The 14,244-nt window shown below is 52.7% G+C and overlaps 2 protein-coding genes and 1 long non-coding RNA gene across 3 annotated transcripts; 2 read left to right on the top strand and 1 right to left on the bottom strand.

The window, feature by feature from the left end:
* Positions 3,081–7,815, bottom strand: LOC110398209. Its single transcript, XR_002438260.1, has 2 exons — positions 4,908–7,815; positions 3,081–4,476 (listed from the first exon to the last, which is right to left on the bottom strand). It is a non-coding gene; the product is annotated as an uncharacterized LOC110398209 (long non-coding RNA).
* On the top strand, positions 4,836–10,476 carry GAL3ST2 (galactose-3-O-sulfotransferase 2). The gene is made up of 4 exons (XM_021395654.1): positions 4,836–5,021; positions 7,822–7,908; positions 8,084–8,363; positions 9,465–10,476. The coding sequence occupies exons 1-4, from the start codon at positions 4,996–4,998 to the stop codon at positions 10,302–10,304; spliced, it is 1,233 nt and encodes a 410-aa protein (XP_021251329.1). The 5' UTR covers positions 4,836–4,995; the 3' UTR covers positions 10,305–10,476.
* Positions 10,624–14,043, top strand: NEU4 (neuraminidase 4). Its single transcript, XM_021395653.1, has 3 exons — positions 10,624–12,330; positions 12,404–12,659; positions 12,829–14,043. The coding sequence occupies exons 1-3, from the start codon at positions 12,130–12,132 to the stop codon at positions 13,719–13,721; spliced, it is 1,350 nt and encodes a 449-aa protein (XP_021251328.1). The 5' UTR covers positions 10,624–12,129; the 3' UTR covers positions 13,722–14,043.

Here is a 14,244-nt window from a genome sequence, read left to right as displayed (position 1 = left end):
TGGGTTGGGATAGTCTATTTTCTATTTCTTCTTGTCTATAGTTAGCAGGAGTTACTACTATACTTCAATCAAAACCAGAACTTCTCGGTCTGAGCCTCTGCTAGTGGCCCAGGGAGGCTAAGGATAAATGTGGCCTTGCCAGAATCCAGGTGTGAAAATGTGTCTTGGCTGCAGGTGGCACAGCTGGAGCCCGTCCGTACGCTGTCATGTCTTGCAGAGCCCCGTACTGAGATGCCAAGGTCTTGGCCTGGCTGCGCTTTTGGCTCTGTTTGCTGTTTTGACCGTGACCACGCACAGCACGCCGGCCCCACGGGAATATCTTTCTGCTGAACGGGGTTGAGGACTGAGGGAAGGTGGTCCTGCCAAACTCTGCAGCGTAGTCCTTTGTAGGAGGGGCTCAAGAGGTGGGATGTGAATCCATCCCCAGCAGAGGAGGGAGCTGATGCAGTACCTCTTCTTTTACCCGAGCTGTGGGCTGGCAGCTGCCTCTTGCCTAGAATGGCTCTTCCTCTTCCCACTGTCCCTGAACAGCATCCATCCTTTCCTTGCATCTGGTTAATGGGCTTTGTTGTGACATTAGGTCAGGTCCTGGAGTGTAAGATCTTGAAGTGGCAGAAAGAAGGAGGAAGGTGACTGTGAGGTTAAAACGTGAGTAAGCGATGGACTTTGTTTGCCATTGGGTTTGGCTACAGCAGAATTTGTTGCTTTGATCTTCAGCACCTCTGTTGCTGTTTTGGTTTCTGAGGACTCCTTGTACATGTCCATGCACCCTGAGGACGTGCCAGGTGGCCAGGCCAGACCAACTCTTGCCTGTCTCCTAAGGCCTTGGCTGGAGTCCTGGCTGAGAGCCGCTCTTCCCCTAGATCTTCAGCTGAAGAAATAGAATTCATTCATGTTTTGTGTCCTGTTTGTGCCCATGATATTGTGCATGGATACTTCTGCTCTCTTCCCCACTAGTTTGCTCTGATTTAATGGTGAGGTGACATTGGCCAGAGGAGGTGTTTTCTCATTTGGGGTGTACAAGCGACACAGGACAGGATATCAAACCACCATCTCCACGTGCACAGTGCAGAGATTTCTGTGCACTGTGGTACTCAGCTAACTCCTTTTGTTTTCCGTAGGTGCAGCCTTACCACAGGGGCAGGTTTCAGGCTGGTGGAGGCGGCCCATATGGCCCACATCCAGCTCTGCTCCAGTTGGCGGGCAGCCTGGTAGCCAAGAGCCGCTTGGGAGAGCAGGCAATAGGAAAAGAAATCAGTAGGAAAATGAAATCCTGCTGTCTGGCATTCAGAGAGATCCCTGATTCCAACAGATGCATGAAAAAATTAGGCCTACTCAAGCAGGAGGGTGAGAGGAGAAGGAAGATGATGGGAAGAACCAGAAGACAACACAAGACCTAGTGGAACTGGAAGGTGAGCTTTGTAAATAGGCTGGTTTTAACCGGGCTCGTTCCCTCACAGATTTCTGCATGCCCTCTTGTGTGTGCTGCGTGTCCATGTGAACTGTCCAGGTGCACCTGTGGGCAGCAGCAATGAGAAGGGATGTCTGGGCACCCCCTCAAAGTCGCTGGCTATCACAGGATAGTCTTGTTCACTCCAGATCTTGCTTGATCCTCCCCAAATCCTGGGCATTGTCTTTGTTTCCTCAGTTTCAGTGGTTTTGTTTGGATACGTTCTGCCTCTACTTGGAGATGACAGGAGAGATCATCATCTTCTGCTGGTGCACAAAACCAGGCTGTCACCCTGCTGCTGCCGGAGGGCGGGTTGCTGCCATGGAGGCTTCTCCTGCCTCCCAGTGTTTGCCGATGTTCTTGCTGTCAGCAGCATCAGTCTTCACCATTATGTGTACGTTGCTCAACCCTGCTACCGCAGATCATCCATCCAGAGCAGAAAAGCATCCTGAAGAGCCATTTCCTTCTGTTTTTAACTCTACAAGTTGTTGAGTTAAGGATGATGGCTTCCTCACAGCACTGCGGTGTAACGTGCATCACAGTGAAATTCTAACTAAGGCCGTGACTCCCTCGGCTTTGCCACATGGATGCTTTTGACAGAAATAACTCCCAACATTGTGCAAGCCACTGTGTCAATATTTAGACACACCGTACCCCTCCCTTCATTCCTCAGGAGCTGTCAGGGAGGAGCTGATCATCTTCAGGCCTCTGGACGCCCCTCCGAGACCACCTCTGCGTCTTCCTATCACTAGGAGTTAGTCCAGGCGGCCCCAGGATGCTGCCACCCTGTTCCAGCAGCAGGAACCCCAATCTCCCCCAGCAGTCATTTGAAACAATATGATCCTAAATGGCCTTGTACTCCGTGAATGCTCCCATTGAGGGACTGAAGCTCAGTCGTTAGGTGTACCCTAACAGCAAAGCCTTCACACAGCTCTTGATGAGCATGGCGGTGTCCCCAGAGCAAGGCGTGCATCAGGACCCAGCATGGCTGCAGCCAATCAACGTCTGGGCTGCAGGAAGGAGGGGGGTTAAGCAGAGTGAGCGTGTCAGAAGGCAAAACGCACCAAGTCCATGCTCTTTGTGCACCAAATGGTGCAAAAATAAGGCAAGTCCTTGGTGGCAGGAAAGAAGAAACATACAGGACTTGCTTTCTGCCAAACTAAGCCGATGCAGACTGTTCTTTCTGGATCGGGCTGTTAATATTCTCTGCCTTTGTCCTACTCCAGTCTTTTTATTTTTTTTTCCACAAAGCATTGCCCATAAGAGTTCAAAACACAGGCTTTGCGCATGAATGGTTCATTTTGGGAAGTGGAACTTTCCATCCTGCTCCTTCAGCTACACACGGGGAGAGTGCTAGGGAGGGAGCCGGGCTGGCAGGTAACACGGTGCTGCAGCCCAGGGCTTCTGGCAGGGACTGCACACCGAGATCTGAGGGCTCCGTGCTACCTGCACCATCCCAGCTGAACAACAGAGCGGTTGCCCCACGGGAGGAGGTATTATGGGCTGGTATACCAGCATCTCTCTCTTGGATCATAACTGCTGGCACTGGCCATCTCTTGGATGTTATCAATGGCGCTTTCCAACGTTGGTTTATCATTGCATGTAGGACGGAAAGAGTGGATACGTAATATCTGTGCATGGATATTTTTAATATAGGATCATTGTAGGATTTTCTTGTCCCAGACTTTTCTAGGACAGAGTGAAACAGTGGAAGGACAAGGAGTGGAAGGACAAGGAGTGCCTGTGCTGTAGGGGTCTCCCAGCACAGCATGGAAGTGTATGGCTCTCTCCTATCCCAGCCAGAGCTGGAAGCAGAGGATGGAGCAGCTCCTGCATGGTCCTGCCCCAGCTAACGCTGTGCCGCCTGGCTGCCCTTCAGTTCTCTGCTCTTAAAGCAACCCAGCCCCAGCTAAGCTGGGTATTTCCCCTTGGCAACACATTTTCTGCATAGCCGAACCTGAGTGGGTGAGACGGCTCTTGTACAACAGCCCAGGAGAGAGCAGTGAATCAGTTGTAAAAGTGGAAAAAAATGGTTTTCTGTGGTTGGTGGGCTCTGCCAGCTTCTGAACGGGACACCACACAGCTGATGTGCTGAACGTAACAGGAGAAAGAAGGCAATGAATTAGTGCCCTGTTGCCAGCAGCTTGCTCCGTGCCGAGAATAACCCTACACAGAGCAGCCTGTTGGCTCAAGGAAGGAAACCCTATGCCTCGCTAATCTCTGAATCTTGATAAGCACCAGGCTTGAGGCTGGTCCGGAGAGGCTGTAATTTAAAAAGGAATGCGGTATATTTTGGCACTCTGCAGATTTAACTGCTTAGATGAGGAAGATGAGAGGGCTGAGCACCTGCTGCTGGTAATGGTGGGAGAGGTGGTACCATGGGTGAAGAGGGAAAGAGATCATGTTGTGAGCTGCATAGGAGTGACTTAGCCATAAAAGCCCCAAACCAACGGCTTACTGCCTTAGTCCAGACGGGGGGATGTACGTCAGCATTTTATTGTCCAAATTGCACATAATGTCATCTACGTCCCATGAGCAGCAATTCCCCTACTGCTTCTGTGGGGCCTGAAGGTCACAGCAGTAGGTGTGTGTATGGAGGAAGTTGGGGAATAGGATCGGGCACTGACGCACAGAGATGCGGACTCTGCCCTGCTCCTGCTGCTGCTTCTTACCCCCCCTGCTTTGCGCTCCTGCGGACATCCCTTCATGCAAGGAGCTGATGCTAGGGCAGGCAGCAGGAATGCAGCAAATATAGAATAATTGCAGCCGTGTGAGGCATCTCAGGCCTGTTCTTGCCTGAGTTTCTCCGGAGCTGCTCCGTGCCATGTGCAGAAGTGGTGGAGGCAGCCCTGCTCCCAGCCCTGCAGGGCTCCCCAACATGGGGAGATGGCCCCTGCCTGCAGGGCAGCTCCTGCTCTCCTGAGGCAGTCTCGGTGGACTCTCAAATTCATGTTCAATGCTGGTCACGGTGGTCATTAGTAACACCAGAAGTCACTCGGTAGTTGGATCATCCAATATAACTCAACCTGTGTAGGTACAAAAGGTTTTCCTGCCAAGGCTCGGATACAGCAAAGGGTCTGTGCTCTTAACCCCCAGTTACAATAATTGGGCTATCATGGGAAAAGAGATTGAGCCATCGTGATTTCTGACTTGGTGCCAGTGGTGTTCATTGAAATAAAGGGGAATTTCCAGTAGCTGCACACCATTCCCATTTTACACCCTTGTTCTCAAGGGAAGGGTGTCCCTGCTAAGGATCCCCTCAGTCCTGGCTTCCCCACACACCCCATCTCCCACGGCAGCCTTGCAAAGAGCGCCGTACCTATGCAAATGCAATGCCATAACAGAACTCTTCATGGCTAATTAATTAACTTCCGCCCACCGCTGAGCCACTCCCTTCGTCCTCACCTGTCCCAGCCATTTATAGCACTGATAGGATGCTAGAAATAGAGGCACTTACACTCAGAGCTGTGGGAGGCCGTAAACAAAAGGAGTTTGGGAGCTGATTTGCAGAAGAGATCCTTTCCAGCTCGTGGCAGCAGGGCAGCATGAAAACCCATGGGCGTGCTTCAAGGTAAGGGGAGAGGGAAGACAATGCTGCGGGTGCTGAATTTGCATGAGTGGTTTGCGGGGAGGTCTGCTTCAGATGGCTCAGATAATCCGCGTGAGTGGTTAATAACCTATAGTTAGTTACAGGCTGCTCCAGGTAGAGATTAATTTTGCCGTGTGTGTCTTCTTGGATTCCAAGCCTCTTAATTTGAAAGAACCTCATTGTGTCAACACGGATCCATAGAGGTGTGTTATTTTCAGCTTAATCCAAATAAACAGAAGGTGTCCCACCTCAAAGCGTGCTCTGCATGCCCGAGTGCTGTGCTTTGGCTCAGTGTGTCTTAGCGGGAGCTCTAGAGTATCTCACTGGGGGACACCAGGTTGGCTGCATGCCCAGCGTGCTCCCCCAGCTCCCATGCAACATTCAAAGAATGTATTAACAAGGCAAAGAGGAGGATAGGCATGTGGTAACGGGGTGCTCTGACTGTACCCTGTCGCTGCCATTCTGTGCGTGGTGCCCAGTATGCACCCATTGATAGAGCTGATGGTTGCGAAATAGCCCTGCTTACCGCTCCGACTGCTGCACTGTGCTCCGTAATGCTCAGAACTCTCCCTGCTCACCTTCAGCAAACACAGCGAAACAGCGCTCAGACAAGTGGGACCTGTCTTGCTTGAAGAGATCAAAAGATATTTCAGCCAGCATCGTGAGTGGTGTCTGTTGCCCCGACGTGCTTGGTATTAGGAATCACTTGGCTGGAGAATTGCAGTTTCCTGCCAAGTCCCGTGTGTGGCCCACTGGTCCCACTGTGTTTCTCCCTGAGTGTCAACTCTACCCATAGAGCACTCAAAGGAAAGGGGTTTCTCTCCCCCGGGAATAAAAAGTAAAAAAATACTGATGAAATCATAGAATCATTAAGGTTGGAAAAGACCTCTAGGATCCCCAAGTCCAACCCCAGCCCACCCTCCCGTGCCCACTGACCATGTCCCTCAGTGCCACATCTCCCTGGCTCTGGAACACCTCCAGGGACGGTGACTGCCCCACCTCCCTGAGCAGCTGTGCCCGTGCCTCACTGCTCTTTCTGAGAAGAAATGTTTCCTAACATCCAACCTGAGACCTGTCTACATCTTGACATTCTTCATGCAGAAGTTGTGCTGCCATTTCCTCCCAGACCCTGGTGCTTCCTGGACTTTGGGAAGGGCTCTGCAGCCCTCACAGGAGGGAGGATGCACTCATGCAAAACAAAGCTCAGAGCAAACTCAGCCCTCTTTCGGCAGCACTATCACCAATTGTATCGCAGCATGACAGCCTGCACCCAAATTCCTGTTCATTTTATGGCACACTGTTAGGCATCCGGTTCTGATTGTTGTATTTCTATGTATGTGCAGCTCCCAGTTTTCTGTTGGACTTTACCCTCTCCAGTTTTCTGTTGTCATATCTGCCCATGTCAGCCCTGCCTGTTAGGGCCATCTAGGCTGTGGAAATGTACCGTGCCTCACAAGGAGGCAGGGCTCGGCCAACCTGGTGTTTTGTATATGGCACTTTTTGCTGCTTCTTCACAGGCCTGCTTCCTTGGTTCTAAACTCAGACCCATCAGGTTGCACATGGAGCTGAACTACACCAAGTTGCAAACACCACAGCTCTGACATGGGTGGAGGGTTTCAGGCACATCACACAATGGGGGAAGTGTTTGGTGAGACTTTGCAGAAACTTGTCTCATTTCTGCTCCTCCAGTGTTCGTTTTTCATTTTGGCATGACAATGGTTTTTTGGCACTAGGACATGCTCTTTCCCAGGATAGACAGCATTCCTAGAAAACACAAGCGGTTGCGATTGCTTTTTATCCTCCTGCTACGTGCACCCAGATGAGGCAGGGGAGTGCCTGCTTCCTGCTGGCTGGGCAGGGGAAACCACAACCATGATGGTCCCACTCTGTAAATAGGACCGTGTCTTCTCAAAACCCAAAACCCAAGCCAGATCCACTGCATTTTGGAAACTGTGGCTGAAAGCATGGGGTTTACACCGTGTTAAGAAGGGTTTTAAGATCAGAGAAGTCAGATCAAGTTTGGTGGACATCAAACCTTCCAAAGAGCCTATCCATGTCCTGGTTAGAATTAATTGGTGAAGATACGTGGGTGTTATCTAATTAGCACTGGGAAACACTTACCTCTTCGTTCTCCATGCAAAGCGCTGGTGGATGAGGTGACCGATCCATGGCTCTCACTCTGAGCCCAGACAATTTAAAGCCTGGCCAAGGGAAGAAAGTCTGATGACAGCACACGGGATTTGTGGCTGAGGCCAAGCATGAGAGCCTAGTTTGGGAGTCACCTGCTTTGAGAATCAGGGTGTAACTAGTCGAGGCACTGCCATGTTATTAATCGGCCTTCTATATTGAAAAAATCCCAGTTGTCTTGAAAAAAAAATCAGTTGTAGTTTTCCTTTTTGATTCCGATCTACTGGAGAGTTGTCACTGCATGGCACACTCAGATTTCTTACCAAGGAAATCTCCATAACTCCTACAAAGGGCTCATTTTCTATCTCTTGGTGGCTGCTGGGAGACACTTGAAGAGAATAAACTCTAAGCAGGCAAACTCTAGGGCCTCAGAAACCCAACAGCAGCAGTTTGTTTGGGCCAAAATGAGGGTAAAATAGCAATTTCTCTCTGTCCTGCCTCAAATCTCAGAGCTGCTGGCACAGCTGGTGCCTGGCATATGGAAATCATGGCCCCAGTGAGAAGTCATGAAGGCAGCAGGCACAGTTTGGTGGTTCACATCTGGGGCAAGATCATCTTCTAGATAGCATTTACTGAAATTCTACTCTCTTTCCAGGTATATCAAAAATCTCCTCTTTGTCAACCTGTTCCTGGGACTTGCCTTCCTGCTGGGATTCTTCCATGCGAATAGCAGGAGCCACCTGTAAGTCTTATCAGAGCAAGAGCAGCCAGTTGCTTGACTTGATGCACACAGGGCAGTGAGAAGCTGAGCTGTGACACTTGAGTTAGCTCTCTTGATTTAAGCCGATGCTGCTAGGTCTAAGAGATGGGGTATGGCTCTGGAAGGGCTGTTTTCCCCATGTGTTGCCTTCCTGCAGATTCTGGTGGAGCTCTGCAGAGCTGCTGGTGTCCCCCACGCCCTGCCAAGCCAAGACCAATGTCATGTTCCTCAAGACCCACAAAACTGCCAGCAGCACCATCCTCAACATCCTGTTCCGCTTCACTGAGAGGTACAAACTGACCGCCGCCCTCCCCGCTGACCAGCTCTTCCACCTGGGTTACCCAGAGAGATTCGTCACCAATTTTGTGGAGAATTTTCAAACCCAAGGGCAAAACTACAACATCATGTGCAACCACCTGCGCTTCAACCCCTCTGAGGTAAGAGCCCTGGCACCCGTGGAGAAACTGAAAGGCAACTGGTGTCATCTACCTGAACTTTTGCAAGGCCTTTGGCATGGTCCTGCACCACATCCTTACCTCTAAGTTGGATAAATACGGATTTGAAAGCTGCACTGTTTGGTGGATAAAGAATTGATTGTACAGTCATAGCCAGGGGGTTGTTGTCAATGGCTCTATGTCCAGATGGAGGCTGGTCACAAGTGGTGTCCCTCAGGGATCAGTACCGGGAGCAGTGCTCTTCAACATCAATGACTTAGACAGGTGGGATCGAGGGCACCCCCAGCAAGTTTGCTGATGACACCAAGCTGAGCAGTGGACCTGGACATGCTCAAAATGCGGGCACGTGAGAATCTAATGGAGTTTAATAAGGCCAAATGCAAGGTGTTGCACTTGGGTCAAGGCAATCCCAGATGTGAGTACAGTCTGGGAGAAGAACACGTTGAGAGCAGCCCAGCTGAGAAGAACTTTAGGGTTCCGGTGGACAAAAAGCTGGACATGAGCCAGCAGTGTGCTCTTGCAGCATGGAAGGCCAACAGCTTCCTGGGCTGCATTAACAGAGGGGTGACAGCAGGGAGAGGGAGGGTATTGTCCCCCTTTGCTCTACCCTTGTGAGGCCCCATCTGGAGTACTATGTCCAAGCCTGGGGTTCCAGCACAGGAGGGATGTGGAGCTGTTGGAGTGGGTCCAAAGAAGGGCCACAAGGATGATCAGAGAGCTGGAGCACCTCTCCTGTGAAGAGAGCCTGAGGGAGTTGGAGGTGTTCTGTCTGGAGAAGAAATAACTCCAGAGAGACCTCATTGTGAACTTCCGGTAGTCGAAGGGAGCTTGCAAGCAGGAGTGGGACTGACTTTTTACCTGGTCTGATAGCGATTGGACAAGGGGAACAGCTTTAAACTAAAAAAGAGGAGATTTAGGTTGGATGATAAGAAGAAACGTTTTACTCAGAGTGGTGAGGATGCCCAGAGTCCTCTCCAGCCAAAGCCATTCTAAGATTCTATGTTTCTATGCTTCTATGAAACGTGGTTGAGCAAGGAGGGCCTCTCGCCTAACAGCCCCTCTTTTCTTCCCCCTCAAACACAGGTGCACAAGGTGATGGCAAAGAACACTTTCTACTTCTCCATTCTGAGGAACCCCATTGCTCTGCTGGAATCTTCCTACGTCTACTACAAGAACGTGGCCCCTGCCTTCAGTAGATCCAAGGACGTGAATGAGTACCTGGCATCGCCCCTGAAATATTACCATAAGGAGGATTACAGGAGAAACATCTATGCCAAGAATAACATGTGGTTTGACTTTGGCTATGATAACAATGCAGAGGACAATGAAAACTACATCCAGTCCGTCTTGGATGAGACTGAAGAGAACTTCCACCTGATCTTGATAGCAGACTACTTTGATGAGTCCATGATCCTCCTGAAACACACTTTGTGCTGGGATTTAGATGATGTGATTTACTTCAAGCTCAATTCCAGAAGCAATGAGACTGTCCAGGCCCTGACTCCAGAAAGCAAGGAGAGGGTAAAGAAGTGGTGCTCGCTGGACTGGAAGCTCTACCTGCACTTCAATCAGAGCTTCTGGAGGAGGATTGAGGAGACAATAGGACTTGAGGAGCTGGAGAAGGAGGTAAATGACCTGCGAATGAGACAGAAGGAACTCATGGAGACCTGCCTCTTGGACCAGGAGGCCGTGGTGAGGACTCACATCAAGGACAAGGCTCTCTTGCCTTTCCAATCAGGATCTGCAAATATCCTCGGTTACAACCTCAGACAAGACTTAGACAATGAGACTCTGAAAAAATGCCAAAAAATGGTTGTACCAGAGCTCCAGTACACATCCTACCTCTACTCCCTCCAGTACCCGCACAAGAAGAGGAAGCCCATGAAATTTCCCAAGCTGTGGAACAGTTCCCAGAAGATGTAGTCCCCCAAGTCACAGCTAGAGTATCCCACTGCTGCAGCCCTTTGCATTGGCAGAGTTTGGCGATGAGACTCTTGGACACAATGGGAGGCTGGGGGTCATTTGAGGGCTACCTCTGCACTCTATCTTTCATTCTGTGAAGAAAAAAAAAAACAAAAAACCTTTTATTTCTTTATATTTACTGCCTCTTTCATTATATGGGTGCCAGCCCTTCTGAAGGGTATGGCCCCTTCTTGGTGCTGAGGTTGCAGCCACCATGTGCTTGCCGTCTACCTTCCAGACTTGCTGAGATTGTGGCAGGTCCCAAAAGGCCTCCAGGCAAGGACACAGCCTTGGCTGGGTAACACTCAAGACCATGACGGTGCTGTCACATGTAGGGGACAGCCCGGTGCTGCTGGGCACTGATAGGCTCTCAGGCTGGGCTAGACTTTCTTTCCACTTAAACATTAATCATGAGCTTAACTATTTTGTCTGCATTTGACCTTTTTTAACAGAGGTCATTACTTCCAAGCTGGTTAAATCTCACTAGAGCAAGTGCTGGTTTCCCGCTTTTAGGAACCCAAAAGAGAGGGAATGAGGGGAAATGAGGACAGGAGTGTGCTAAAGGAACAAAGCAGTGGAAGGCACAGGTGCACGGGAGAGGAATGAGGGATCCAGGCCAGCAGCATTGGTGCTTAGCATCAGCAGAGGCTTTGCGCTGGTGCTCCCATGGCCGAACACTCCACCACCAGTTAGGAGAGGGGTCCAGGGAAGTACAGCACTGCCGGTTTTGGGCATCCACTTGTGATGGAGAGAGTGAAGCAAACTCTCCTGGGACTTCCGCATGTGGCCAATTCACAGGGAGCACAGCGGAGCCAAACCCTCCTGGGGAGTGACAGCTGTGGCGTCATTGCCGTTAATGGTTGCCATCACACCACAGCTGGGCTTGGCACGGGTTTCTGGAGCCCATTGCCAGTTTCTACCATGCCCGCCTCCGCATATGGTGCAGGATTTCAATGTTTAACCAGGGTGCTCTCCTGGCTGTAAGGGATGTGCATGGGAAGGTTTTAGGCACAACTTGCTAATGAGCGATCTATTTCACACTGCTTCATGCGGGTACACGAGGTACACTGAGCTGCCAGGTGGTGAGGGGACCATGATGGGCCATTTTGGTAGCTCGAGCAGCTCCGGGGCAAAGCAGGCAGCAGAGGGGGTGTCATTGCATGGCTGTGGCAGATCCAGAGGCACCAACACTGCTCCCTGGGTGGCAGGAGGGAAATGGAGGCAGGAGGCACATCCGCTTGGCATCCTTTCCCCACAGCCCTGAGCACAGAACGCACACCGAGGGGCCCAGGCTCTGGCTGCCTGATAATGGTGCCTTTGTGCTGCTGCTGACTCAGGGCTTTTTGCCGGCCCCGTGACCCATTGGTGGGGGACACTGCAAGGGGGGACACAGCCAGCGGCAGGGGACAGGACTGCGCTGCACGGGAGCGGGTGAGTGCCTGAGCTTTATCTGCAGGGTGCTGGGCAAAGCCACTGGGCAGAATGCAGGTGAGTGCCCCAGCCAACAGCATGGAGCAGGCAGCACTCCTGGGCTTTGGTGGGAATGCAGCAGAGGATGGGGAGGGGCTGATGGGATCCCATCCCTCAGCTCAGAGGACGTGCATGGGGACAGCTCTGTCACCTCTGTCTTCCACTCTGGCCTGGCCAGCTTGGGTTTGCAGAAATCCCTCCAACCAGCAGCGTGGAGAGCGGCTTTCTCTTTTCTTTTGGCAGCACCGTGTCTCCTCCAGCCCCTTCCCCCAGCCCCACCTCGCTGGGGGCTGCCCCTCTCTCCCCCGCAGGAACCATGGGCTCCCGGCACTTCCCTGCCCGGACCGTGCTTTTTGAGAAGGAGTCGACCGGCGTCACGTACCGCGTGCCAGCCCTGCTCTACCTGCCCTGCGTGGCCAAGCTGTTGGCCTTTGCTGAGGAGCGGCTGAGCGCCGACGATGCCCATGCCAACCTGCTGGTGCTGCGCCGTGGCACCGTCTATGGCAGCTATGTAGAGGTGGGACAGGGCCCATGGGGAGGGAGTATGGCCCTATGGGTTCTGGGGGGCTCACCACTCCGTCTCCGAGCAGTGGGAAGACATGCGAGTACTGGAGACAGCGGCACTGCAGCACCACCGCTCGATGAACCCCTGCCCGCTCTATGACGAGTTCACCGGCACCCTCTTCCTCTTCTTCATCACGGTGCTGGGCAGGACACCCGAAGCCTTCCAGATTGTCACTGGGCAGAACGTCACCCGTCTCTGCTGCGTCACCAGTGCCGATCAGGGCCTGAGCTGGAGCAAGGCCACTGACCTGACGCAGCAGGTCATCGGCAGGGCCATCAAAGGTAGCACTGAGGCCAGGCAGGGCAGTGGGAGGGCCAGCATAGTGTAGCTAGCAGCAGCCTCAAACTGCGGCCCCCATGGTGCGGGTCTGGGGTCCAGTGAGGGTCCAAGGGCAGAGATGTGGCTTGCGATGGAGGGGACCACTGGTCACACCCATCCCCCTGTCCCCAGAATGGGCCACCTTCGCGCTGGGCCCTGGGCACGGGATCCAGCTGCGCTCTGGCCGGTTGCTGGTGCCCGCCTACAGCTACCACATCGACTGCAAGGAATGTTTCGGGCAGCTCTGCAAGACCACCCCGCACTCCTTTGCCTTCTACAGCGACGACCACGGCCAGGGCTGGCGCTATGGGGAGTTCATACCCAACCTGCAGACGGGAGAGTGCCAGTTGGTCTCGGTGGATGAGGAGGATGGCTCCAACGTCCTCTACTGCAATGCCCGCAGCTCCCTGGGCTTCCGCGTCCAGGCGCTGAGCACTGACGATGGGGCCGTCTTCCATGGGGGGCAGCTGGTCCCGCGGCTGGTTGAGCCCCCCCATGGCTGCCACGGCAGCATCATTGGCTTCCCCGCACCTTTGGTGTACGGGCCCTGGCCCCGCTTGGCTCCACGGGCGCTCCCTGCCATGGCCAGCAGCAGCAGGACTTCAACACGGCCTCACAGCTGTGCCTCGCTCCAAGGGGACCCCAAAGCCACCTCTGGGCCCTTCTTCCAGACACCGACGTGGGTGCTCTACTCCCACCCCACCAGCTCCATGTCGCGGGTCAACATGGGGGTTCATCTCAGCACCTTCCCCAGGGATGCAAACAGCTGGACTGAGCCCTGGGTCATCTACGAGGGCCCAAGCGCTTACTCAGACCTGGCTTACATGGAGCTGCCCCACAGCCAGTTCCCCGTCTCTGGTGGCCCGGCCATTGCTTTTGCCTGCCTGTACGAGAACGGGAAGCGCTCGCCCTACGAGCAGATTTCATTCAGCATGTTCACGCTGCACGACGTGCTCCAGAACATCCCCCTGACGGCTGCAGTGCCCCGCAGGAAGCGGAGGCGTAGGAGTTGTTGTGTCTCTTAGAGCCGCCCGCAATGTCCCCTGGCATGGGCCAGCTGGGGGCAGATGGGGATGACTACCACCGGTGGCCAGGCTGGAGCTGGTGGCAGCTGGGGACAGCCTGCCATGAGCCCTGTGGGACTGCGAGCTGTGTTGATGTACACCGGCTCAGGAGCTGGAGGCTGGACCATGTTGAGAGCTGCTGTCCCAGAACAGGGTTTTATCTCATTTTTATTGCTATTTTTTAATTACATGGTGGTTGGGCTTATGGGTTCATGCTGATATGACCGTGTGTCATCCCTGTTCTCAGCCATTGTCCCTCTGTCCTACCAGCCTTGCACCTCCCTTCCTCCACCCAAAATCCTTCTGAATAAAAAAATCGATCCCTAACACTGTTCTGCTGCTTCCAGCTTCACACCTGCACAGGGTGCTGGAAATGGCATCTCACCTGCCCCCAGAAAACCCTGCCAGAGAGCAAGCTTCACATCCAGATCCATGGCACCCAAAAAATGCATTTACGTGAATTAAAGAAGCGGTTCATTGTTTT

Source organism: Numida meleagris, chromosome 4, assembly GCF_002078875.1.
Source record: "Numida meleagris isolate 19003 breed g44 Domestic line chromosome 4, NumMel1.0, whole genome shotgun sequence".
NCBI lineage: Eukaryota > Metazoa > Chordata > Aves > Galliformes > Numididae > Numida > Numida meleagris.
This window is presented reverse-complemented; position numbering and strand designations above follow the sequence as displayed.